This window comes from Taeniopygia guttata, chromosome 4A, assembly GCF_048771995.1.
Source record: "Taeniopygia guttata chromosome 4A, bTaeGut7.mat, whole genome shotgun sequence".
Lineage (NCBI taxonomy): Eukaryota > Metazoa > Chordata > Aves > Passeriformes > Estrildidae > Taeniopygia > Taeniopygia guttata.
In genome coordinates this window covers 12123048-12149780 of record NC_133029.1, presented here as the reverse complement: position 1 = coordinate 12149780, position 26733 = coordinate 12123048, and the positions used below count along the sequence as shown (strand labels likewise).

Genomic DNA, 26733 nt, shown 5'->3' with positions numbered 1-26733 from the left:
GATCTTACATTACTGCTGGGGACTCTGCAGTGCACACGTTACAATCAGTAACAAGTATAAAACCTAAAGTACATGGTCTTATTCTGGCGTAATTGGTTGAAAAAGCCCCTGTGGGGATGGGTTTGCCTGAGGGGTGGCTGGCTGGGAGCGGAGCCGCAGGGCGGTGGGAAGCAAAGGCACCGGGAAAGGTTTCAGCGACTCGAGGTGCGAAACTTCGCCTCGTAATCTCTCCCTGCCGCGCCTCTGCCCGAGGGCTCGCCGGGCGAGCAGCGGGTCCCGGCGGGAGGGCGGGCAGGGCTGTGGGGCCGGGCAGGGCTGTGGGGCCGGCGGGGCTGTGGGGCCGGGCAGAGCTCTGGGGCCGGGCAGGGCTGTGGGATTGTCAGGGCTGTGGGATTGTCAGGGCTGCAGGACCGGCCGCTCCGAGCGCGGACCCCCGCCCGGCGCCGCCGCGCGGTGGCGCCATCGGCCCGGAGAGCGCCCGAGTGCCCCCGCCGCGCACCGGGCACCCCCGCCCGGCCCCCCCGCTCCGCCCCGGGCAGGGCGGCGGCACCGCCGGGGAGGGGGCGGCGGGCTCGCCCCGGGACGGGCCGGGCCGGGCCGGGCCCGGGGGTGAGAGCTGCCGTCGGGGCGGGAGGAGGAGGAGGGGCCCCGGCGGCGGCGGGCAGAGGCGCGCATGGAGCGGCCGGGGAGCAACGGGAGCTGCCCGGGCTGCCGGCTGGAGGGGGGCTCGGCGGCGGGAGCCGCCACCGGCCTGGCGGCCGTGCTTATCTTCACCATCGTGGTGGACGTGCTGGGCAACGCGCTGGTCATCCTGTCTGTGCTGCGGAACAAGAAGCTCCGCAACGCCGGTGAGCGCGAGGCGGGCGCGGGGCGGGCGCGAGGGGCGGGCGGAGCGGAGCGGCCCCGCACCGCACCGCACCGCTCCGCGCCCCGGGCTCCGCCGCCCGGCCCGCACGGCCCCGCTGTGCCGCGGCAGGAGCCCGCGGGGGCGGCCGGAGCAGAACGGCAGTCCCGCACCGGGGCCGTGAGGGCAAGCCCCGGGTCCCGTCTGCCCCGGCCGAGGGCTCCGAGCTGCCGGTGAGCCGGAGTAGTGCCCGCCCGTCGCTTCTCTCCGGTGACCGGGCTGCCGCCGGGTTCCCGGCTAACTCTCTGCCTGTGCCGTCCCGCTGCTGCTGCTGTCCTCCGACTTTTCGAAACTTTTGTCCCCCAGAGGCAGCTGCAGACGGAGGAGCCAGCTCAGGTAAAACCCACGTCCCTTCAGCCGACCCGCGCTGCGAGGAGCGGGGCAGAGGTGCAGGTGAGGACGACTCCGAGTGCCGCGTCAGGTCCCGAGCAAGAGTGCTCGGGTTTTTAAGACAAGTCCATTACAACGTTGTGCACTTGCTTTTGTGTTCCAGCCTTTCAGTGTTTTAATATTTTTATCATAAATCTGCTATGCTGAAAGCAGAGTGAAGAATTTTTATGTTTTTTCCACGGGTAACTTTGGAAATCTGCTTTGTAGCCTTATATATTAACCTCCCTGATGAATTCATCTAGGAAATTGTTAAACCGATATTATTCAGTATTTTTAAGAAGGCTGTGTTATTTGAGGATGTAAATTTCTTTCCCTCAAAGTCTTGTTATTTCAGCAAAGAAATACTGGATATCAGTATTAACAGAGAACTTATCCTGGATATAAGCAAGGAGTTTCAAGTAGTCTGTGTAGTGCTGCTTAAATTGCACCATAGAGTATGTTTTACTGAGGACTATATCACTGTCTGCTTTTATAGAGAGAGACATAAAATGACCTTCAGTTTTATAGCTTCTAAAATGGCTTAAATGAAATACCTGTAGTGTTTATGATGTGCATGTTGCAAGTATTTTGGGATGCTGATGTCTCAGTGTCTCTCTCAGTCTTCTGTAAATAAGCAGTAACTCAACATGGTCCAGTAAAAGTATCGGATGGATAAGGCTGCCAGGACAATTTCACTCCAGAGCCTCTAACATTTGATTGATTTATTAATGATAGAGAGCACAGAAATGGCCATTGGCTTGGGCAGGCGCTGGATGCAGTGACCTCAAACAGTGAGTTGCTTTTTAACTGGTGCATAAAACGCTGCCCATAGCACCTGCAGTACACAGACAGGCTGTACTGGGTTTATGAGAAACTGCAGTATAGCTGGAAAAGGTATTTGCTCTTCTCTTCAGCTTTGCTTTAAAATATGGGTGCTGCAAGCCTGTAATCTGAACCACTGTAATCAGTGGTTCTGGGGAAGAAAAGCACCCTACCCTCTCCCAGGATAACTATCTGTTTATGTTATCTGTCTGCAAGCAGATTTGAAGCTATTAATGGCTTTTATTACCTTTCAAATTGTTGATCACTTGAATGCATGTCATGTTTTAAGACTGCCTCCACTATGAGCTGAGTTAAAGCTCCCGTGAAAGTGAAAAAGAACAGCTTGTGTTGATCACGTAGCTATTTCCCAGATCTTAGTCCTTGTCAGTAGCCTGTTGTCTGCTCTCTGTACAAGCTGTCCGTGTGTACGAATAAAGTCAACACAAGTGCAAACAGTGCTAACCTTCCTGATTTGAGGGGACATGGCTCTTATTGCACACAGAACTTGAGTGTGACTAGTGGAGAATTCAGTGTGACAGACTTTGAAGCAGTGGTAAGTCCCAAGACCTATCCTGTTTTGTTCCCCTGAGCACTGTTCCTCCTTCAGTCACAGCCTAAACTGGGAATGCCTGTGTTAAATCACGAAGGGGTTCAGCTGCAGGAGGTTGTCAGGCCAGTGGTGGTGGTCTGATTCAGTAAAGTAAAATGTCTAATCTGCATCTAAGTGTTGTCATCTTGTGTTGCTAAAAAGATCTTATGTACTTAGGGAATTCAGACAATACTGCATCTCTCTGTGTTGGCAAGTAAGCAGTCTGTCAGCCTTCCTGATACAGGACAAAAAGTCAGGGATCTCAGCTCAGTTTGTGCTCCTCCTGACATGGGAACAGCCACGTGAATGAGGGGCTCAGCTGGAACCCAGCAGCCAGATTGAAGTCCTTTGGACAAAGAGTTTATCTATGTGCAAATATACCCTAAGCCAGTTCAATAAATGAAAAGGGCACCTGTGATGGCTGTGTCAGCTCTTGCCAAATCCTGGAAGGACCAAGTCATCCACTTCTGGAGCAAGCTCATGCAAGGTCATCAGCTGGAGCTAAAACTGTATTGTCAGGATAAGCTGGATTCAGGCCAGGACGTGTAACTGGCGCTGCTTCAGTAGCTGTGGTGGGTGATCACTCTTGTGAGGGTGGGGTTTTTGGTCTGTTACCCTGGACATTTTTGAAGAACTTGTCACTTGTCACTTCAGCACTGCCCACAGCTGCAATGGCACATAGCTACAAGAGTGTGACTGTTGGGCAGCATGTCACATCAGCATTTGCCTGGAACTGAACAAGGAGAAGGAGGTAAGTGGTGTCTGTGGGCAGAGGAAACTGGGATTCACTGAAAGCCCCAGGTGCTGTTTGTGGCAGACAGTTCACACCCAGAGCTGGCTGTTCAGCCAGTCATGCTGGAGAATGGCTGGTGTCAGGTTTTCCTGCATCCAGTGTTACCTGGACATTTGGAGATATTTGTGTGGTCAGAGAGGTTCAAAGAAAGCTCCAGGCTTTGGTCTGTATGACAGACGGGGCAGGGCAGTGACATGATTGAGGGTGAAGGGTGTGAGGAATAGCCCTGCTCCTCTCACAGGAAGTATGTCTATGTCTTTTTGGGAAGGGTGAAATTTTTTGGCATCTGAAAACTTTGACAAACCTGACCATCATTCTATTGCGCTGGGCACTGGGGGAATTGGGAAGAACTTACTCTTTCAAGAGAAATCACACTTCTCTTTCCACCTGGGAAGGTATAAATAACATAAGTTGATGTGTTCCATGTTGTTACTGGAAGGTGCTCAGATTAGGACCCAAGTAAGAAACAATGATAGTGAGCCGTGTATAATGGGGCATGTGTGGGATCAGGACCAGCTGAAGGCTGCTGCCATGGCTGAGTTTACAGCCTTCCATTCTGCCTCTGGCCAGCTTTACAATGTGAAAATCAGCTCTAAGACCAGCCAGTATTTTTCAATGAGTTAGCCTGCTCCCTAGGCAGAGGCTCTGGCAATACCCTTCTCTAGTTCTGCTGGGCTCACTGCAAACTCAGCACCCAGCCCAAACATGCATTCCCTGGAAACCCATGTCTCCCAGCAGTGCTGCCTGGAGCTTTGTGTGCAGAGAGCAATTTCTGCTGCCTCATAGGCCCTTTTTGCCCTTGGGAATGCCATCTCTGGGGATCCACCACCTCTCTAGGGGCAGGCAGTGCAGGTACAACTCTAATGAGGTCATTGGGCTCAACTGGCTTTTAATCCTCTGGATCTACACTACACACGGCTGTTTGCACAGCGAGGAGGGTTTTGTTCTTGAGCTGTCACCCCAGCCAAAGTCGGGCATCGTGCAGAAGTCTGTACATATTATGTCAGCAGTTACCTTTGTCAGCCAAATGCAAACTCTTAAGAAGAAATCCTAGATCTGTTTGACAAGCCCTCCAGCCAGAAAACTGTGTTGACTAACAGGAGTTGTGTTTCCGTCCCTGAGCGTTGGCCGCTCCCTGCCCTGTTGAGAGCATGGGCAGGGTGAGCAGCCTGCACTTCCCAGGTCAGCCGTTTGCCCTCTGGAAATACTGGCACTGTGCTAAGTTTTTGTTTGCTTGAGCAGGGTTTTTTATTTATTATCCCAAGACCTCTGGAACTTCCTGGCTGGACTGGGACAGGCTTCTGGTTTGTTTTGGTATTTTTTTTTAAGTCAATGTTAGGAATTTGGGTGAGCTCCTTCATAGGCTCCGAGTCCAGGTTTTCTTGTTACAGATGTGAAGGATGGTTAGCAGATGGTGTTGGGGATCTTCCCAACTTGCTTCTCAGAGAATTTTGCTATAGCTGAGATTTAAGTCATCCTTATTTGCAAAGATAAAAGTAATGCTTATACTTTCTGCATTGTCTATATTAGGATACTTTCACTGTACTTTTTTTAGCAACAAGCCTAATGTATTGATAGATTGTTGCTTTTTTCCTGATAATCCTATTGTCTCTGGATTTTTAAAATATATTTTATCTTTCTTTATAAAATGTGTTGAATTCTATAAAATTTGCTCTAATTAATTAGTAGATTTAAATATTTTTTTACTTTTTAAAAAAATTTGGCTCTTGCCTTAAAAAAAAATCTATTTTAAACCAAATAATATTTTAAAAATATACTGTTGCTTTTCTTGGTGGGAAAGAGGACTCTACTAAGGCATCTTTAAACATCCTCCAATAAGCATTGTCACACTTACTTATATTTAGATGTTTTCTCTCAGTTATTTTTGTGTCTGGTTCTTTCTAGTTTTGTGAAACTGACCTTTAGGAGATGTTGTTTTGGACCATGTTCTGTTTCCTTACCTCAAATGTAGTTGGGAATTGTGATTGGTTTTCTTCCAGCTACTGCAGGATTTCCTTGTCCTAGAAAGCTATCTATTATATGTAGGTGTTGAGATTTATTTTTTAATTTTTTTTTTTTAGCACCACAAGCCCTCCAGCATCTGCCATAAGCCTGAAATTACATCTCTTCTTGCTGTACGTTGTGGGTAGATGCTTCAGGAGCTGCTCATCTGTTGCACTGATTCACTTGTCTACAGCAAACTCCTACCAGCGCTGCTGATGGAGCCAGCCCATGGCCCCCTGAAATGAGGGGGGCCCTGCTGCAGGTGGCTGGGCTTTCTGGGGGCTGTGCTGAGGGGAGCAGGCTGGGTGTTGGTTGAACAGTAAGAAGGCTGATGGCACTCCAGGGTCTCCCCTTCCCCACCTGCTGGGCCCTCTGATGTGGAAGGGTGGCACCCAGCCCTTGCCCTTCAGCAGGGATGGCACCTGTGACATAGAGGGATGAGCTGCTGACAAATGTCTCTGCTCTTGAGGGGGACAGTCCATGCCAGTGGGTGCTTTTAGCTTTGTTACTGATGCACCAGCTGCTGGGTGAGGAGTTTGCAGTACCCAGCTGAGTGCCCGGGTACGCCCACGGTACTTGTGGCGTTAGGGCTGCTCCGGAGAGCCGGGCTGGGGCTGGGGCTCAGCACAGCGAGGGCATGGGCTGTAGGGCTGGTGCAGACAAGTTGTTGAAACGGTCTCTTGTGGGGGTGTGGTGGGCTCTGGGAGCAGCAGAGCAGGAGTGCAGGTGGGGATGGATGCAGCCCCCTGCTCCCCTGGCTCTGCAGGTGGGTGCTGCAGTGGGACTGCTGGCTGCAGGAGGTGGGAGAAGTGGGAGTGACTGTGGGATAAACCTGTGAGAAAATCTGTTTGGATTAAGGTGAAGTGTGAACTTTAAGTGTAGTAGGAGCATAAAGTGGAGACCTGTATTTTCTTAGAAGATGTCTTGCACAATGAGACACAGAGACAAGGCATTTGTTTGGGCTGTGAAGCCACAGGCACAGCCCCATGGCCAAACTGACTTGGAGAGGTCTCTGATGGCATCACCTTCACATTCACCTGCTCCTGCATTGGTGAGGGTTCAGGCTGGATTCCCATCCAGGCCCTGGCACATCCATCCTTCCAGCAGTGCTGCTCTGGGCTCCTCCTGGGCTGTGTCCAGAGTGCCAAGGAGGAGACTCAGCCACGGTCTTGTCTTACTCCAAGTGGCATTTGTGGTCCCATGCTGTGCTCCCAGAGCTCCGGTGGAAGCCACAGCTCACTCAGGCATGAGCAGCTCTTAGTTGCTTTGTAGCACAGTAGCTTCAGAAATATTCCTAAATTGGTCCTTCATGCAGCTCCATTGGGGTTCCCAAGGGGATTCCGTCCCATCAACTCTGTGAGGTTAAAGCTTCCAATATTTGGGTATGGGGTTTTTTTGTTTTCTATTTTTTTTTCAAGGGAAAAAGTCTTTATGTAGATGCAAGTATTTTTAGGGATGCTGGATGTCAGGAGCTCCTTTGTGAAACTGTGTAACTCCCAGCAGAAATTTTTGCTCCTCCCACTCCCAAACTCGGGGTTGGAGCAGGACTTGAACACAACACTCTAAGTCATTGATGTGTGGCTGGGGAATGGAGTTGAAGCATTGTTAGTCACTCAGTAAGTTAGCAGTGCTCAGAATGCATTTCAGGTGTACCAGTGGTTTGGGATCCAGATGGTATGTGGTCAAATGATAAATATGTGATTTGAGAGGAATTGTCATGGTTTGATGCTGGCCCAATGCCAGGCACCCATGAGAGTCTTTTGCTCACCCTCCCCTGCTGCAGCTGGGCAGAGGAGAGGGAAAAAAAAAATTGGCAAACGCTTCCTGAGTGAGATAAGGACCAGGAAAAACATTAAAGGACAAAAGAGGCTCAGCTTATGGTTGGAAAGTGAATTTATTACTAACAGGACCAGAGGAGGATAATGATAAGTAAAATAATCCTTAAAACACTGCTTCCCCCCAGCCCCTCACTCCTTCCAGCCGACAGTGCAGGGAGACAGGGCATGGGGGTTTGGTCAGCTCATCACCCAGATTTTCTTTGGCTTCTCTGGGAGAGGAGTCCTTCCCCTTTGAGACCATGGGGCCTCTCCCATGGGACCCAGTCCACCTGCTTGTCTCCTGCTTGCATCTGCTGGCCAGTTTCCATGGCAAGAGCCATCCAGATCTCACTGTGTCAGTTCTTTGACCTTCAGTCCCACCTGCAGGTTGCTGAAATACCCCTGCCCAATCTTTTAAGTGGCTTGCATTGGCCCTCTCAATGCATTTGTCAGCACTTGGCTTTGGGGCTTCCATGGGCCGATGGAGGGTCCCTGGCTCACAGGGGAGCAGGGTCAGGATCAGCAGGAAGGATCCAGGCTTGCCTGGTGAGGGAAGAGCTGATAGGAACTGTGTTTTTAAGGCACAGTGATGGAGGAGGGAGGCGTGTGAGGCTCCTGTTCATGTCCCTGAGGGAACAGTAAGACAGGGATGGCAGCATGGTGGCACTTCCCTTGTGCTGCTCTCAGTTTTTCTTGGCTGGTTTCTAGGAAAACGGATTATACCACATTCAAAATATTCACTACTGGATTTAATAATATTTCAAAAAAAACATAAATTTATTTCTTTCAGAAATGGTATTCCATGGAAATCCTTTCTGTTTATCTGCTGGCATTGCCAAGCACGTAGTCCAAAGCTGATATCCACGCAAGTCATTGCTTTTTTAGACAGAATGGGAGGACAATAGCCTGTGTCATTAGCCTGGCCCCATGCTGTCTGAGGACAAGGGCTGTGCGTTCTGTCATCCCCTACCAGCAGCTTTTCCCTGAAGTTGTCTGGGTCATATCTCTGTGTTGGCACTGCCAGAGGTGCCTCAGGGAGCAGAGCCAGGGCTGAATGGCTGGGCAGTCTCCCCCTACTACTACACCTTTGGCAGCTGAGTTTGTTCTTCAGCCTCAGTACCTCTAGAGACAGTTCTTCAGTCTCTACATGTCAAGGTGTTTCCTCCTCATCTTTGAGATGCTCTGGAATTTTCTGAAGTGTCTCAATTGTGGAGTGCTGGGAAGGTGGTGGAGATCTCTCACCACTGGCATGATGACTTCTTTGCAGAGCTGATGTGAGCCAGCCCAAATAACAGCAAACCCCAGGCCCTGGGACTGATTGCCCAGCCAAGTGAAGTAGCCCAGCCTTATCAGAAAGAGTTTGGCCAGTGGTGCCATGAAGATGTAGGCATAAGGTGCATTAGCTTTACCTCAAGTGTAGAAAACACCCTTTCCAATTCCTGGTACAGAGATTGAAAGCAAGTCATGACAACATAGAATATTCCTGGAAGAGGTTTCCAGTAGCATTTGGAGTAGTCTGGAGTTGCCAAAGTTGGTATACCTGCTTTTAAGCTCCTCTCTCACCTCAACTCTTCTGACTCCTGGTGGAAGGCAGATTGTGCTCACACTGGCAATAGCTGGTAATATCTGACTGAAAATATCTGTCTCTTCTGAGTTTGGCACCTTTAGCTTAGTTACAAATGGTCAGTATGATCTCAGCACCTCAATAAACAGCAGTAGGAAACATCATAGAATTCACAGAATGGTTTAGATTGAAAGGGACGTTTAAAGGTCATCTGGTCCAACCCTCTGTCACAGAGCAAGGACATTTGCAACTACATCAGGTCACTCAGACCTCTGTCCAACCTGGCCCTGAATATTGCAGCAATGGGGCACCTACCACCCTCTGGGCAACCCGTGCCAGTGGCTCACCATCCTCATTATAAAAAACTTTTTCCTAATATTTAATCTAAATCTACCCTCTTTTAATTTAAACCTTGGTTCTAGTGCAACAACCCTTGGTAAAATGTCTGTCCCCATCTTTCTTACAGACCCCTTTAGGTACTAGGAGATGCTGTAAAAGCTCCCTGGAACCTTCTCCAGACTGAACAATCCCACACTCCCAGCTCTCTCAGCCTTTCCTTCATAGGAGAGGTGTTCCAAAATGAAGATGAGTTGAAGAGTTAGCTATCCTCTGCTTTCCATTGCTAGTTCTGCCTGTTTTCTTTCTGGCCTTTCCAAAAATATTGGTATAATCTCTGGAGTTTTCAGTGCTCTGCTTTGCAGGGAGAAATTAAGCTAGAATGAAGTATACTGGTGCCTTTATGTAGAAGTACATGTTGTCAAGGCAGAAATTATATATTGGCTTTTTCAAGGGAAGACTAGAAATGAAAAAAAAAAATCTACTGTACCTAAGATACGAGCATTAAGTTAGTGGTTAGCTCTGCCATTATGGCTTGTATCTTAAACAGTCTTTCTACTAACCAAAAGTGATTAGTCAAAATTAATTGGACTAAGTGGAAAGCTTGCTGACAAAACACTTCAAGAGTAGGTGTAGCTGATAGGCACCAAAATGGTCAGACATTACATTGTGGATTGCAAACTCTGCCTCTGCTGTGCTCATCCGTGGGAGTTTCTGTAGGGAAGAGAGGAGTGTAGTGTGAGGACTTGCAGAAAAACACAGGTGTGATGGGAGAAGGAGGGGCATGTGTGATGGGAACAGGATGGATACTTGTGGTGAGAGGCTGTTGAGCAAATCCTTGCCTTGGGAGAGGCAGTCCTGTCTGCTGAGAGTTAATACCATGGCCAGCAGTCAGAGCAAGCAGCAGCAGCAGGAGTCACAGCTCTGCTGTCTCTGACAAGGCTCAAGTTTGCAGCTCCTGCAGATGATCCACCTGCATTCGTTGCTGAGATATGTTTGGGCCCAGAGCAGTTCAACAAACACAGCCAGCTGGAAGGTGCCCAACTTCAGGTCACTTCTCACCTCGGTTATGGTTACGAGGAGTGAACATCTCAGCACATGTACTGGTCTTCTGGTCCTTCAGGGATATAATTTGTGAATGCTTTGTTTTGGAAGGGATTTTAAAGATAATCTCATTCCAACCCCACTGGCACTGGTGGTGTCCTCATAGGAAACAGAGAATTTGTAAGACAATGCACTATTGTTCCTGACAGATGCTGATGAGCCAGTTCCTAATCACCCAAGACCTTGCTGGGGACTCAAGAGGGCCTTGTTTTCAGAACAGCTGCAGTGAACAAGGCATTCCCTGCCTGGTCTAGACTCACATGAAAAGGTGAGGCTATGCTCTCTGCCAGCACCTTGCTCTAAGTCCTTCCAAAAAAGCAAGTGAGGACACAGAAGCTGGGAACTGACTTGAGGGAAAACCTAGGTGGGAAAACCAGGGTTTCCCATGCAAGGCAACGAGGAAGTAAAACTGACTTGCCTAATTAAGACAATAGACTTACTAACTAATGAGAGAAGTCATTCCAGTGTGGATGTACCATTGGAAGCCATTAATTAAAAGTCTTGCTAAATCCCAGACTAGGCAAAGTCTTTGATAATAGGGAAGAGGAAGAAGTAGTTAGCACTGTGTCCCTTAGCACACACTAAGTCTTCTCCATGGAGTCTTTAAAATAATAAATTTGCTTTAGAATAAATTATACAGATAAGGAAACAGAGGAGTGAGGAAGCAACAAACAGGGCTTAAAAGGAGCTGCTAGACTGTTTCAGTCTTGCTGTGGCAGCATCTGTTCTTCCTTACTGGTATTTTGACTCCATTTCTCTCATTTGTTATTTCCTTTCTGAGACAAATTTTTCCCAGGAGAGGTTGGATTTCTTCTGATTGATCGTTAACATTAGAAAATCAGTTGCTGCTGCTGGGCTGTTCCCATTGCTTTGGCAGACCAGTCTTTTACAGTTTCCTCTTACCTTTAAAAGTGATTATTTTAATAATTTGTAACAACTGTGTAAAGATACCAGTTTTTCCTCCCATTTGGAATGAAGAAAAATGATCAAAGTCTGGCACCTTTTTTCTGGAATATGATCCTGGTTTGTAATCAACTCTTCTATTTTTCTCTTCCCTGTTTTTAAATGAGTTTCAGTTCCTGGTAATCAACAAAACTGTCTATGGCCTGGCCTGCAAGAAGACTTGAGAGGGACTTTTTACAGGGGCTGTAGGGACAGGAGAAGGCAGAAGGGCTTCATGCTGACAGAAGGCTGGTTTAGATGAGATATTAAGACAAAATTTTTCAGTATGAGGATGGTGGGACACTGGCACAGGTTACTCAGAGAAGCTGTGGATGCCCCATCCCTGGAACTGTTCAAGGCCAGTTTGGACTTGGTTTGGAGCAACCTGGTCTAGTGGAAGATGTCCCTGCCTGGGGAGTTGTGTCAAGCCTTTGGCCACAAGCTTTCCTTAGCTGGGCTAAAACTGTCCCCAAACTGGGAAGGAAGGATACAGCATGTCAATGAAGAGGAAGTGCTGAGCAGCCCTTTGTTGAGTTTAACTTTCTGCCATGGACATGTAAGATAAATTAATTCTAAAATAGAAAGCTGAACGATTATTCTGCACTGTGTTGTTCTAGAAAAACACCTTTTTTTAAAGAACAGACAGAGAAACCAGTTCCTGCTAAGCATTCATTTTGTATTTGTCCTTTTACTCACCCTTGCTTCTCTAATTCTGCTGAGACTGATCTTTCACCAGGAAATGAAGAAGGCTGGGGAAAGGTGCTGTGTGTGGGGCATCTAAACGCACTTGGTTGCTGACTGCAGGGTGGATGAGGATGCCAGCACAGATAAGCATGTGGCAGTGGCTTGTGCTTCTTCAGAAACCAGTGGCACTTTTTGTTCTGAGAGATCTGTTGTAACTCCTGGACTTTTTTGAAAGCAGGTTTCCCTTTTTAAAGTAACTGGGTTGGATTTGAATTGGGAGCCTTCTAAATACTGTAAGTAGCTGGTGGTACAGCTGTATTTGTAGTGGCATCCTGGCTGCAATGCCATAGCTCTGAGCTGCCACACCAACAGGGACTGCAGGGCTTGGGAGCTCCCTGTTGGGAGCAAAGGCATTGGATGCAGTGTGTGTTGTGTCTCTGTAGGGTGTTGAGTGTCTATCCTGTTCTCCCACTGTGCTGAGTGGTCCTTGGGGGCAGGAGAGTGGGGAAAAACAGAGTGGAATCAGGAGAGAGAATGACTCCAGTCATCCTAGATCTCAAAGTAGAATTGGAAAATCTCCAAGATCACTGAGTTCTACCATTAACCTAACACTGCCAGGTCCATCATTAATCCTGTCCCTAAGTGTCACATCTACACATTCTTTGAACGTTTCCACCACCCTCCTTGTCCTTCTTTGGGCACAAATCACTTGAACATTACTTGAACAAATACTTGAACAGCTCTGCTCTAATAGGAAGATAGATATTTTGCAATCATGATAAAATGAGACTGTATAAAAGTCTTCTGATTTTGGACCTTTTGTCCTGGCTGGTGCCGACTTTAAGGTGAGGACTCTGCTGAAGTGGCCTTGAAGTGGCACAGGAATAGAACAGGGGAAGCTGTTGTGGAAGTTCCCTGCAGTGTTGTAAAAGGACAGTCTGAAGCTGAAGTGTCCTTCAGTGGCAAAAGAGATGAAAGTAGCTTTGGCTTGTATACAGCCCCTTTCATATGCCTCTGCATGTGATCTCTGTGGCTGTGGGCTTGTAAAAAATGGGTTTGTTTCCTTTTGTGGGGGGGGTGAGTGGTTACAAAGCTCTTGTGCTGGCTTTCTGGGCAGCTGTGAGCAAACCCCAATGATATCCCTTCCACAAAACTGGGCCTGTTAATGTTTATCTTTCACCCTGTCAAAGGAAGACAGAAGATGTGATTTCTTTGGGATGATGATGAGCTGTGGACTGTAAAAATTCTCCTTTCCAGGGGACTGCTGCCAGAGCAATACACTTCACACAGACTCTGCTGCTTTCTGTGTCCTAGACGAGGAGATTTTTAGAGCTGTGGTACCTGAAAGAAGCTAAGATGTGTTTGTGTCCATCTATGCTGGTTTCAGCTGGGATGGAGTTCATTGGAGCCCAGTGCTGGGCTTTGGATTTAGGATGAGGATAGTGTTGATAACACATTGGTGTTTTAATTGTCGCTAAGCCTCTGTTTACACTAACTCCGCCTAAGTTAGTGTTTACACTAACTAACTAAGCCTAACTAAGCCTGAGTTAGTGTTTACACTAACTCAAGGACTTTTCAGCTTCTCACGCTGCCCTGCCAGCAAGGGGGGCATAAGAAGCTAGAAGGGACACAGCCAGGACAGCTGACCCCAGCTGACCAAAGGGATATTCCAGACTGTATGGGGTCATGCTCAGCCTATAAATTATGGGGAAAGCTGGCCAGGGGCTGCTGCTCAGGGACTGGCTGGGCATCAGTTGTCAGGTGGTGAGCAATTGCATTGTGCATCACTTGTTTTGCATACTCTAATTCTATTATTGTTATTACTTCCCTTCCATTTCTGTGCTATTAAACTTTTTCTTAACACATGAATTTTACCTCCCCCCGCCATTCACTCTCCCATTCCACTGGAAGGAGATTAGTGAGCAGCTATGTGGTGTTCAGTTGCTTGCTGAGGTAAAGCATGACATGACACTATCCCATCATCTGGTATACTTTATTTCTGTCAGAAGTGCCCAGTTTGCATTTTAAGAGGTGCATCAGGGATAATACTTCTTCCTTGTGGGAAGTGCTGGTGGTAGGATGTGAGACCTACAGATCACCTGCCTGTGGAGCTAAAGTTTCCCCTCACATCTTATTAGTTTCTTTGTCTCATTCTTTCTCCCTTCATCTAAAATTATTTTAGCTTTTAAGTGCATTTCCAAGCTGTGGAAAGCTACTGACATTCTGAAACTCTCAATCTCTACCACCAAGAGCACAATTCATCTGCATTTTCTATTAAAAAGTGTATTATAACTCATCAGCCCAGTAACACCTAAGTTTGCAAATGTTTATGGGTTGTTTAAATATATTGTCTATGAATCCAAAAGGTGGATATCTGCTAATGCATCAGATCTGTTCCTTATGCCTCTTGTACTACCCTGCCTTCCTCACAGTCCTGCTGTATTATTTTTTTTCAAGGATTAACAGTGTCTGCCTGTAGTTGTATTGTGAGTATCTTGAGAAGTAAGAAGCCAGGTAAAATTCAAAGCAGGACAAGGCAATTTTCATACAGATTTTGAAAGTGCTGCACGATTGTGCATTAAAGAGATCAAGCACCTCTGCTTTTGCCCTTTCCCTTCTGTCTGGATAGTAAATCACCTGCATTAAAACAGTTTAGCAAAGCAACAAAACACAGCTAGTTTTAAGCAGCAAGAAGACAGAAATAGAGCAAGAAGAGTCCAAAATTAATTTGTGAAGCAGCTTGCTGCCTTCTGTCTTAAGGTCTGTGTTCTGAATCAATGTTCAGAAACATAAGGCATTGTCCATGTGAATGGATTTATATGGGGTTTAAAAGGAAAGGGTGAGATCAAGTCTGGTGTTTAGGTTTGCCTGTCATGAGTCTTCATCTCAGTTTCCCTCTCCTGTGACACTCCCATGGAAGTAGGCCAGGACAGTTTCACTCTGGAAGCAATGTAAAGCCAATGAGCTGGGTTTCACAGCATGGAAAATATTTGCTCTCTTCTGCCAGTCTTCTTCCTTAATCTCTGAATATCTCCATGCACAATCTCGTCTGTAATTACAGCTGCATTGGAACCTGAGAGTGTGATACCTATTAATTACTTACTTCATGTTTATTTATTCATATAACTTTTATTGTCTTTTATCTATGTTGAAAACCAGATTTTTATTTTCAATTGTTCCAAATCAAGTGTGTAAAAAACACACAAAGCCAATCCTGTTGGCCCAGGCACTCATACAGAACCAAACAAGGGTGCATGTTTCAATATTTCTGTGTTGTTCTGAGACAATGGAGATACAGCCAGCCAAGTTTTGAGCTAAACAATGAACTTTTTGCATACTAATTGAGAGCCTGATGTTTTCTTGAAATGTGCTGGTTAACAAAAATAATGATCGCATCACTAGGATATCAATACCTCAGAGAATCATAGAATTGTTTAGGTTGGAAAAGACCTGCAAGATTCAGCCATTAACCCAGCACTGCCAAGTTCATTACTAAACCATGTCCTAAATGCTATATCTTCACGTCTTTTAAAATCCCTGACAGGATAATGACTTTACTCTGTCCCTCAGCAGTGCGTTCCAAAGGTTGGCCACCCTTTTGGTAAAGACATTTTTCATAATATTCGATCTAAAACTAACCTGGAGCAACTTGAGGCCTCTTCCTCTTGTCTGTTGCTTCTTACCTGGGAGAAGAGCCTGACTCCCACCTGGGTACAGCCTCTTTTCAGCCAGTTGTCCAGAGTGAGAATGTTCCCCATCAGCCTCCTTTTCTCCAGAATAAACATCCCCAGCTCCCTCAGCTGCTCCTCATCAGACTTGTGCTCCAGACCCTTCTCCAGCTCCGTTGTCCTTCTCTGGACACGCTGCAGCCCCTCAATGTCCTTCTTGTGAGGGGCCCAAAACTGAACTCGGCATTCAAGGTGTGCCCTGACCAGTGCCCAGCACTGGGACAATCACTGCCCATCATTCTAGCTTATGGCTTTATCTAATTCATGTTTGATTTAGATTCTGGTTTTTTACAACATTCAAAAAAAGTTTTTAAATAAGCAATGCCTCTTAACATACATGTAACTTCATCTCCTGCTCTGAGCAGAAGGGAGTATAATAGGGAGCAGGTGTTGCTTCTCCCAGCTTTATACATACTTGACGCTGATGCTTCTTTTAGAAATGTTTCCTTCTCCAAAGTGCCAAGTAAAAACTGTCATCCTGAAAATGATGACCAGTTAAGAAACTGCAACATGGAAATTTCAGGAGAGGGAACAGCATATGACCCTTATAAAGTGCTGTAAGAACTATGAAGAGCAAAAAACTGTATTTGGTTCCTGGCAATATCTTTAAAAATTAAAATATGAAGTATCCCAAGAGGAGTTGGCTGTAGAGCTCTGTGCATCATCAGTGCTGGAGTCTGGTTTTTCTCCCGTACTTTCAAGCCAGAACTTCAGAAGAATTTCAGTTAAAAAAAAAGTACACTTTAATTTCACAGTGGTTAAAAAGATATAATTTCTTGACAAAAGTGTATCTGGCCAAATTTGAAAGATTTTTTTTTTTTCTCTTCTTCCATGGCTAGTTTTGATTAAGGCCTGCTTTGCAACAACGCCAGTAAAGCCAAAGCTTTTATACTTCAGAACATGGAGAAAGGTCCTGCAGATTTATTGGTGAGGCTTAATGTATTTTATTAACACCATGATGGGGAAGTCTGATTCTGATTTATTTGCAGAAATTTCAGAATCTGGCAATGCTGTCTGGCAGACTTCCTCTTGATCTTTAATTGACTGAATATTAGGATTGGCCTGAATAGAAAGCTTTGTTTGAATGGGAACTTCAGCTAGAACCTGTGAACATTTTTGAGAACCTGAGGCACACCGCTAAATGTTAAAACATTCAGAAGAAACCATTAGTTCCTGATCAATGCAGTTAGTGTTCTAATTCACATATCTGTTAGAAATAGAACTTTTCCAAAAGCTTCTCTCTAAATTTAAATGGACTGTTTATAGCAACCAGCCAGTAATACAATATACTGAGCAAAATGTGCTGAGAATGTGAAGCAAACAGGGTTATTAAACCATGAATAAATCATTGGTTCAAATCAGCTTGCACTAACGATGGTGCCCATTTAAAGAAAATGTACCCCGTAATTCAGTGATTCAGAATTTATAATAATAATTACAATCTTAATCACCAGGAGGCAATGTTTCTTTCCCTTGGTGGCAGAGGAAACATTATTAATGTAGGACTTCTCCTTCTCTAGATATAAGACTCTAATTTCCCCATGACAATAATATCAGACATGTGCCGCTGTATGGAATTAATCCCCTCTGCCAAATGGGGAAAGGCAGAGAAATATTATGAATTTGGCCTTGTATATTGTTTTAGGAAGTGAATGTCTTTGACTCTAAATTTCTGTACTATGGGGAATTGTCATGTCCAGATTTGGGTTTTGATGTTTAAAATTGGAACAAAAAGTCAAAATTCACTGCAGACTGGAGGTCGATTGCAGCTTGTCAAAACACTCTATTAGTGCTGAAAAATGTAAATGTGCATATAAGGTAAAATGGAACTTTTCCATGAGGCAGCTCCTTCTGGCACGGGTGGTATGGGGCACGGGACCAGATGACCCTCAGGTCTGCTTTGATGTGGCTGTTCTCAGGCTCAGGGCATTCATCAACCCTTTGGTCTCCATGGGGTATGAGAAAACACTACCTTAACAGACCTCTGTGGATTAATTCAGTGTGGCAAATACTGACCTTATTTACCTGGCTTTCTGAAAGTTTTTTGCTTCTAGTGGCACCCAGAAAGTCCAAGCCATTTTTTATAGAGAGACCTGAAAATGCAGGGTACTGAACTAAAAGGAAAACAATCAAAATGTAAGCTTTCTACAGCTCCATGTATTTGCAACCCCTTGCATTAATGCTCTATATGATTTCTGGGGAAGCCTTTTCTTTATTATATCAGACATAAATATGTAGATTCATATACTTCAGATGTATACAAGTATATTCCAAATCAAGAGGAAGAATTTAAAGCTACTTTATGAGAGGGTACTTTCTGCAGTTTTTATTTTTCATGGTGCTTGATGCTCTTTATCCTCCTAAAACTTGAAAACAGGTCAGTTAATGCTGTGGGATGGGATGAGATGGAGTTTGAAGAATAGAAAAGCACCAGAAACAATTTCTTATAAGGTAACCTGTAATACCCTGCTAAATCCACCCTTCAAAAACATCTTGAAAGGGATGGTGATGATATTGTTGCCACAGAAGCAGTGTGAGTGTTCAGGCTTCCTTCAGTATACCAGGATCAGCCCTCTTGGGAATGTCTCTTCCCATAAACGGGAATGGAGGGAATTCACCCTTGAGACTTGTCAGTAGTGGGAAGGGAGGTACCAAGTGGGTTAGTTTTCCTACCACATCAGGTTTCCCACTGCACTCACTTTTCCTATTTTTCACTGAAAAATAGAAGAAAACACCAAGGGAGTGGGGTAGAAATGAGAAAGAGAAGAATGGTGAGGATTCCCTTGTCTGTAGGATGTGGATTTATGAGTCTCATAAAATGCTTTTTTGCTTTTCCTAGTGAGAAATAATAATCCAATTCTGTTATCTTTAAGAGCATGATGATTTATGCTCTCAGAATGAGTGGTCTTTCCAGTTTTCCACATCTTTTCAGTGCCTCAACAATGTTTTGGGGAAATTTCTTTTTCCCAAGAAAGGTTGGACCAGATGATCCTGGTTTTCTAAGATTCTATGATAGTGTGTTTGATTCTTGTTATTTTTTCCATATGTAGTTGTGTGGTGTTCTCCATTAAGGCCTCTGTGATTGTGTCTCTGGGAAATGTGGATAATCATTCATATGATACTCTGTGCCAGAGTCAAATTCTGTGTAATTATCTAAACAACTGCATAGCACAAGTGCTACAGAGTTGAAGAAATTAGTGGCTTCCAACCTGGGCTTTATGAAATATCTAGTTTTGTGTTTGATATTATGTGGGTAATTCATATTATGTCATTCAAGTTTGCAAAATACATCTCCAGAGTATTGGTTCTGGGATGATTAGTAATGAACATTAATCATAATTAAAGGAATGTCATTATTTGAACTTTTGAATTTGTGTACTATCAATGTTTATATAACTGTTACAGCAGCTGCAAATATTGTTGTAAACATATGACCACATCCATGGAAAGAAATCTGTAAATGATCAGAAGACTACTAAAGTAGGTTTTTCTTTTTCTCAACTTTAAATGGTGTCAGCAGCATACTAACCTTCCCAAAGTGTTTTCCCTTTTCTTCCTGATACAGAGAGGAGTCAGCTTTGCCTTCCTTTACAAACCCCTGTACATGGGTAACAATTCAAATTAATCCTGATACCATCTTTATACACCGTTTGCACATTGCAGGAGAATGCATAAGTAAGGGAGGGTAAATATTTAGAGAAGGTACTGTCACAGCGTGTAGCTAGTGGGTGTGTGCTGTGGACACGTCACCCCAAAACATGTTGTAGGATGCAGTGTGGTGAGGTAAGGCACAAAGCATCTTTCTCATCATGTGCCTGAAGAGGCTGGACTCGACACATCCAGGAAATAGCAAAGTTGGGTTTGTTTCCAGAGGGCTTGTTCCCATGCAGTCTCCAGCACGCTCACCCTGGCTCAGGCTGCATGTACTGGACAGAGCATTTCAATTTCCAGCTCTGCCTGTAGGGAAATGAAGGAACATTGTGAGACCTACTGCTTCTCCTTGCAGAGGTCACACTAGTTCAGTGAGAACTGGGTTTGACTTCCCATGACACAGCAGTCTGAGGGGAAAAAAAATGTGAATCCTGGCTTAAATGGATAATGTGAAATGCAGATGTGTCATTATGCTCTGCCCTGCTGTCTGCAGGGGCAGGGCTGAGCCTTGTGCTTCTGCTGACAGGGGTCTTGCATGGTTCCCAAAGTGTCAAAAGTTGAAGACAACTGTACTTTTTGGGTCTCTAGAGAGAGTGTGCAGTGCCCCCACCCCCTGACTTCCCCAGCATTCCATCCATCCTGGTCCCCTTCCTCCCTCACAACCTGTCTCCTGGGTTTTGTCTTCCTTCAGCCCAATCCTGCATGAAAACAAGAGGGAATTGGGATGGGCTGTGATTTTCCTTCTGCTGTCACATGCATCCCAGAATGAGTCTAAGGGTGACTTATGAGTTTAAAGTGAACTAGCAGCAGTTTTAAGCATTGTCCTGCATGCTCTACTCTTACTCCTGATTTTTCTCTACTCATTGAATGCAGCCTCACGTTAGAGAGGGACCTGTCCTGCTGACTGCAGCAAGCAGGCAGTGCAGGAGGAGGGGACACTTTACTCATCAGCTCCCATTGCTTTATTGGTGATGTCAGGCCTTGTAGTCACATCTTTGAGTTTTGCAGGAGGGTGGGAATTCCACTCAGTTGTATTGATGTAGGCAGATAGTGCAACCTATGTGTTTTCCTCAGCCTTTTTCTCACTTAAAACCCTTTTAAGTGAACCCTTTTTGTTTTTCTTGAGTGTGTTTCCTCCTGCCCTACTTTATGTCTCAAGTTAAAAATCACCATTAAAGGTTTTGCAGATAATTGCATATTTTTATTGTATCCTGCAGGCAGAGCTGAAAAGTTGAGAGGAAAAATGTGCCAAACTGGGGTTTCCCTGAGAGGATTTCCTTTGTGATGGAGCATTCTGGCTCCAGCCAATTCTTTAGCCAACTTTTCTTTGTCAACCTTAATTTTAGAATGTGACCAGTTAACACTAGAAGAAAATATGGCCTTTAATCCTCACTCTTAGGTTTTTTTCCCTGTTGGCTTTCAAACCAATGATGTTTCTGAAATGTTGAGATGCAGAAGTGTTTCTGTGTTTTCTTCCAGGGAGTGAGCAATGGCAGCACTGCAGGTCTTCAATGAGTTCAAGGTGATAATGTTTTACAGAAGAAACCTTTGTTGGTGAAAAATTATGTAATCAATTTCCTAGATTCTTTTTTTGCAGAAAACAATTTTTTTTGTGTTGTGAGGAAGAACAAAATAGTGTTTTTGACATCCTCAGAAATAAGGTTTTCATGGAAAACTTTCTTGAAAAAAAACCCCGACCCAACAATTTAATTTTATAATGATAGTAAAAGAGCTTGAAGTCACAGTGAAATATTCTGTTCCCAAATTTCTTCTTGTTTGATGCACTGGAAATTACATTTTCTGAAGTAATGAAGAACAAATTGTGTTGTAGCAGGAGCCAAACACTCTTGTTCCAAACAAAAGGTTATTTGTACAACCTGTGTAAAGTGTGTGAGGAAAGAGCAGTGACACTCCAGATGTCACACTTTACCAATCCTTCAATTTTCAGGTTTTTTGAATTGTGAAGTTTATCTTGTGTTTTGGATGGAATAATACAGATCCAGGTCCAAGAAGCAGTCTGTCTTCAGTGGCTTGATAAATTATTCTTAATTTTTCTGGAATAGGTTAATTTTATTTAGGCAAGGAAAGGCCAAAAGCTGGCTTTTCAGGGCGTTGCCAAAAAGAAGATTAAGTCAGCATCAAATCCATTAGTCAACCGATTTATCTGTGCTGGCTAAGACCATTTCAGCCTCTTTGTCTTCTTTTTTTTTTTTTCCCTTAGGTGACAATTTAGGTAACTCGCAATTTCACTGCTGTATTGCAGCATTACATGGTGGTTGTTCTGCATAAAACTAGGTTTACTGGCCTCTTAACTTTTTTTTTAAACAGATTTCATTTAGCTTTTTTTTTTTTTTATGGCAACTTTTGCTCCTTCTGTGAATGTACCATTTCTTTAAAGACTGATTTCTGAGACTGTGCAAACCTAATCATTGTTGTAGGTTCTGCAGAACATGCCTGTAGAAGTTGTTGCTTCTATTAATTGTGCATTTTTACATGTCCATCATTATTCAGTGCCAGCTCTGAGTTTTCTTTCAGGAAACTGAAACACCTCTTCACTGGAACACCTGTTCCAGGCTCCATGGTGTGTGTGCTTGGGGTTGTCTTGGCAGCTTTTGCTTTCCTCATTTTAGTTTCCTATGACAGAGAATTTGAGATTCCTCATAGAGAGAGGTTCTGGTATCAGTTGAAGTCTAACCACTGATGGAGACTTTTTTCACCTTTTTTCACCTTTCCTAACATGTCCATCTTTTGAGGATTCTTTGCTAATTCCTGGTGTTATATTTTTCAAATTCTACCAAGAAACATCTATTATCCCTGCCTTTGCTGGTGTCGCTGATGCAATTGGGGATTTAGGGAAAAGTACTGGTTTAGAGGAGATTTCTGCTAATAACTTCTTGCCCACAATGAGTTTTCATCTTCTAACCTGAGACATTGAAAATGAGTTAGTTTCACTTAAAGTCAGCAGCAGCCTCTCAACAGGGAATGTTCCTCTGGTACCATGGTGGGGGAATGACTCCATGGAGTTGGTGGGAAGAGTGTTGACTATGGAATGTAAAGTTCCTTGTGCTACATTCAGCATTTCTCGTCTAATCTGCTCCTGGTGTGGGGTTTGTGGGGAACTCCAGAACTGGTAAACAGGTGTAGGAGCGTAGGTTGGTAGATGAGAGATCTCTGAAGCCAGGTCTTGGAACATGTGGTTTATTACAAAGGGTGTGGGTGCAGGGGCCCTGCTTAGAGCTGCCAGCCACAGCTCGGAGCAGGCCTGAAAGAGCAAGAGAGAGAGAGAGGCAAGAGAAGCAAGAGCAAGAGAGTAAGAGAGCAAGAGAGCAAGAGTAACAGAGGGCAAGAGTAAGAGCAAGAGAGGGAAGTTCCTGCTACAATACAATAAATCTTTTTCTGTGCTGACTATTCTAATTTTCACTAACCAATCTAGTACCAGGTATAAATCCAGTAGCGATTACATACAACCTATAAGAATCATGACATTACCATGTGTTACATTTTAAACCCTAAAAACTACCCTTTGGACTCCTTCTGCCAAGCTAGTAGGGTCTGCTTTGACCCTTGGAGCTGTCTGCAAGCAGAGGGTATTGTTTCATCAAAAGGGGATTACCTTCAGCCAGCCATACCATTGTTTTCCAGTTGTTCAGTAACTAAGGCTTGGTATCTCAAAGCTTGCTTTCATTTCAATCTTGCTTATAGTTTCTATATTCTCAAAATCTTTTGTCAGGCAGTCATATTTATAAGGCTTTCCTGTTTCATCTTCCCCAACAAACAGGGATGTGCTTCTGTCAGTTATCCCACTTCTTTTGGTTGTTCTTGGTGTCACAGGCCCCTGAGCGTGCTCTGCACAGAGCTGTACGGAGCGAAGTGCTCAGTGTGGGAGGACTGCCTGAGAGCCAGAAGGTGAGCGTGCTGGAAATGTTTCAATTTCTATTCTGCCTTCCAGTCAATGACATCCTCGTACTTGTAGACATCAGTGAATCCACTGGGGGCAGATCTTTTGCTGGCAGAGCAGGAAGTTGAAACATGCCAAGGCAGCGGTTTGCTCATGCTGCATGGCAATTAACTGGAAAAGTCCTTGCTTGAAACAAGAATGTGTCTCTCATTTGTCCTTACATTTAGTTCTCCCATATAAGACTCGTTCTTATTAATTAAATGCAGAATTACACAGTGCAGTCACCTTCTGTCCTCTAAAGAAATATGGGAGAAAACCTGTCAGCACTGCACTCTCCTGCTGTGGGATAATCTGGAACTGGCTGCTGGTTATGTATTTAATTTGTTTGGTTTGTCAGTATTTATTAGGAGTCTGATTGAACCAAAATTATCCTGTCCCCTCTAGAAATCAGTGTCCTTCCAGCAAAATGTACAGCTTTGCTTGCAGGATACTTTTTAGCGCCAAGTATTTCCCTGTGGTTTCTGTGGTACCTCTACAAAATCAACTCCAGGTGTGACTTGGGTACCCCTTATACAACCCTGTCCCCCCATCAATCCCAGCTGCTTTCACTGGTCACATGTCACCAGTGCCTGGTGGCATAGACAATTTGGGAGTGCTGATAGGTGGTGACAGGTATGGCCTTGACCTCTCTAGGAAGAAGGAAGCGTGTAGTCTGTTCCAGGATGGCATTGCTGCTACAGGCCCATCAGCATCCTCCATGCTGAATACTTGCATATTATAATGGAATATTGTACCACCAAGTGAACAGCAGTAAAATTCAGTCTGGTGAGATTTATTACTTTAATATTGGAGGGTTTAAGCTGATACCAGATTAACATATTCATAGGGTTTTAGGAAGTGCTTGGGTATTAACTGCTTCCTTTTAAACTGAAAACTTTGCAAGGGTGTTGCATCTCTTCTGCACTAATGACTCAGTCTGTCTTTGTAAGAGGTTGAATTTCTTTACATGATGTTTTGAGACTAAATATGAAAGAGGGGAAATGGCCCTTAATTTTAACAAGTTCCCATTTGGTTTAACAGCTGCTCTGAGATCTCTCTTGTCTTTTTGGCTGTGTTTGCCACTTTGGCAGTGTGTTTCTGGTTGTCAGAGTCATACAGAGTTCTAATGAAGTGCAACACTTTTTTCTTTTCCCTACAGCTGTTATTTGTCATTTGATACAACTCTGCCTTGTGAGAGTTTTATTCCTGAATAGATGATAAAAGGACAGCTAGTATCAGAAGGCAGTGCTGGCAATAGAGTTCCTGCTTTGTTGCTAACAGAGAAGAAGCCATTGCGCTCCTTTTAAAGGATGTGCTATGTGGCTGAATTTGGGAAAGCCTTTCAACTCCTGAGGGAGCCAAATCCAGCCTCTTCCCCCGTTCTCCCCCTTGCTGCTGTCCTGTCCTAATTAGCAGTTCAACCCCACGCCCTGTGCTCCCAGTGCCAAGACACTGACTTCTGGCAATCACTCGAGGTTTGTTTTTCGTTGCAGTGCTGTAAACAGTGTGTGTTTTGCACTGTGCTCCCAGATGGGGGCTGTGAGACCTGCTGAGTCAGCAGACATGGCCCATGCTCCTTGGGGTTCACCTTGTCCCCTCCAGAGCAGGGAAATGTGGCAGCCAGAGCTGGGTGACGTGATGGCCTGGACACAGTGTGACCCTGGGGAGGCTCTTGGGTAGTCCAGACTGGAGAGTTTGCTGCAAGAGCTGGGCTCTGTTATTTTGTGTAAATCTGTTACTGAATCGGAAAATCCTGGTTCCTAACTGACATTACAAATAACCCCCTGATTTCTTAAAGTACATACAGAACTCAGCTGAGCTATTTCAGTGTTACACATTTCATGTGGCTGTTGTACAAGGATCGTTCTGCTGGGTTGATGGTGACTCCCATGCTCTCAGGATGTTTTTTTGAGCTGCCTAAATGAATGTGCAACCAACACTGGTGTGCTCCCATGCCTGACAGGGAAATACACACCATATCTTTGCATGCTGCCAGCTCTGCTTGGGAAACAGAGGCTATTTGCTGGACTCCACTCATTAATGTGCAAAGCTCTCATCCATTGCCAGCAATGTGCCAAGCAATTTTTTTGACGGAATTTCTGCAAAGCTCTTTATGATGCACACTAACCTTGCCTTATGTCTCCCTGTCCTCTCAATGTTTCTGTGCTTTTGGGGTTCCCTTTGAAGGAGGAGGTGGGAAACATGCTGTGAGATTTCATTCCCTACCTGGATATGTCTGTTTTACACTGCTGCTGATGACTAGAAACCCTCATCCTTTCTAACACTGCCAAATCAAGCCCTCTTAGAAAAGTATCTTTAATGATATGTGGTATTTCCACTGCCCTGAAGATTTCGTGGTGAATGTATGGCATTGGTATTTGTTACAAATACTTCTCCCTAGAAGACTCTGTATTAAGCCCATGCTTCATTTAATCCTTAAAACTTCTCTTAGTTTTGAGGTAGTTCATAAACAAAATTACTTTACTGGGAACAGATAACAATGTGGGGTTTCAGCAATTAAATGAAAAGTAGCAAGGAATCCTAAGGAGAGGAAATGGAGGGTCATAAATGGCTCTGAAGAGACTTGAAGGCAGGAATTAATATCTAATGCTTAATGAATGACAGCTCTTCAAAAAATGCTGTTAGATAAAGCAGTATAGGAGCAGAGAAGAGGGCTTTTCAGAAATTGCACAGAATGAGAGAGGTTTTTCCTTTAGAAATTTAGCAAACTTGACCATTTCTCCTATCTTTGGAGAGGGTGGCAAATGAAAGCATGACTTCTAAAACTGATAGAAATTCCAGCACTTCAGGAGCGAAAGGCAGTGTGAAAAGCTATAGATTTTTCCTCTATTTTGTCCCTGCCAGAGGAGAGATCCAACACTGACTGAAAGTGCTGAGTTATTCCTTTGTTTCTGAGTTTATTCAACCAGCACATGCCTGAAGGTTTGGGGTTTTTTTTGTTTGGTTGTTTTTTTTTTTTATGGTAGCAAGTAGGGTGGAAGGTATCTTGCATTTGAGTAAGATCAATGTAGTTATAGAAATCACAGAATTGCAGATTCATTAAGGTTGGAAAAGAGCTCTGAGTTCATCTATCTAAGTCCATCTATTAGCCCAGCACTGCCATATTCTCCACTAAGCCATATCCCTCCAGTCCCCATCCTCTCACTTTTGGAACACTTGAAGGGATGGTGATGCCACCATTTACTTAGGCAGCCTCTTGAAAGTGAAGAAAGGCTCCTTCTTTGTCAGCAGTTTTTAAGAGCTGTGGCTGAGGGATGAACCTCCCAGGGTCCCTTCAGCTCTGTTGTTGCTGATGGGTTTTATAGTCACACCCTTGGCTAACAGACATGGAGGTGGGGAGCAGAGTCTCCTTTACCAACCACCAACTGGCTGGGAAGGTCCACTCAGGTTAACATTAAAGAGCTGCATGCAGCCCTCACCTCCTGGGCTCCTGACGGGAATCATGAGGCTCAAGGTAACACATTTCCA

The 26733-nt window shown here is 44.8% G+C and overlaps 1 protein-coding gene across 1 annotated transcript in view; it reads left to right on the top strand.

Annotated features, from left to right (window-relative positions):
• Positions 1-575: 575 nt before the first annotated feature.
• The window catches only part of GPR50 (G protein-coupled receptor 50), a 44256-nt gene continuing 18098 nt past the window's right edge, over positions 576-26733 (top strand). Inside the window, exon 1 of the mRNA XM_030272672.4 lies at positions 576-848. Coding sequence (XP_030128532.1) covers positions 674-848 — 175 coding nt within the window. The 5' untranslated portion in view covers positions 576-673. The remainder of the gene's footprint in view (positions 849-26733) is intronic.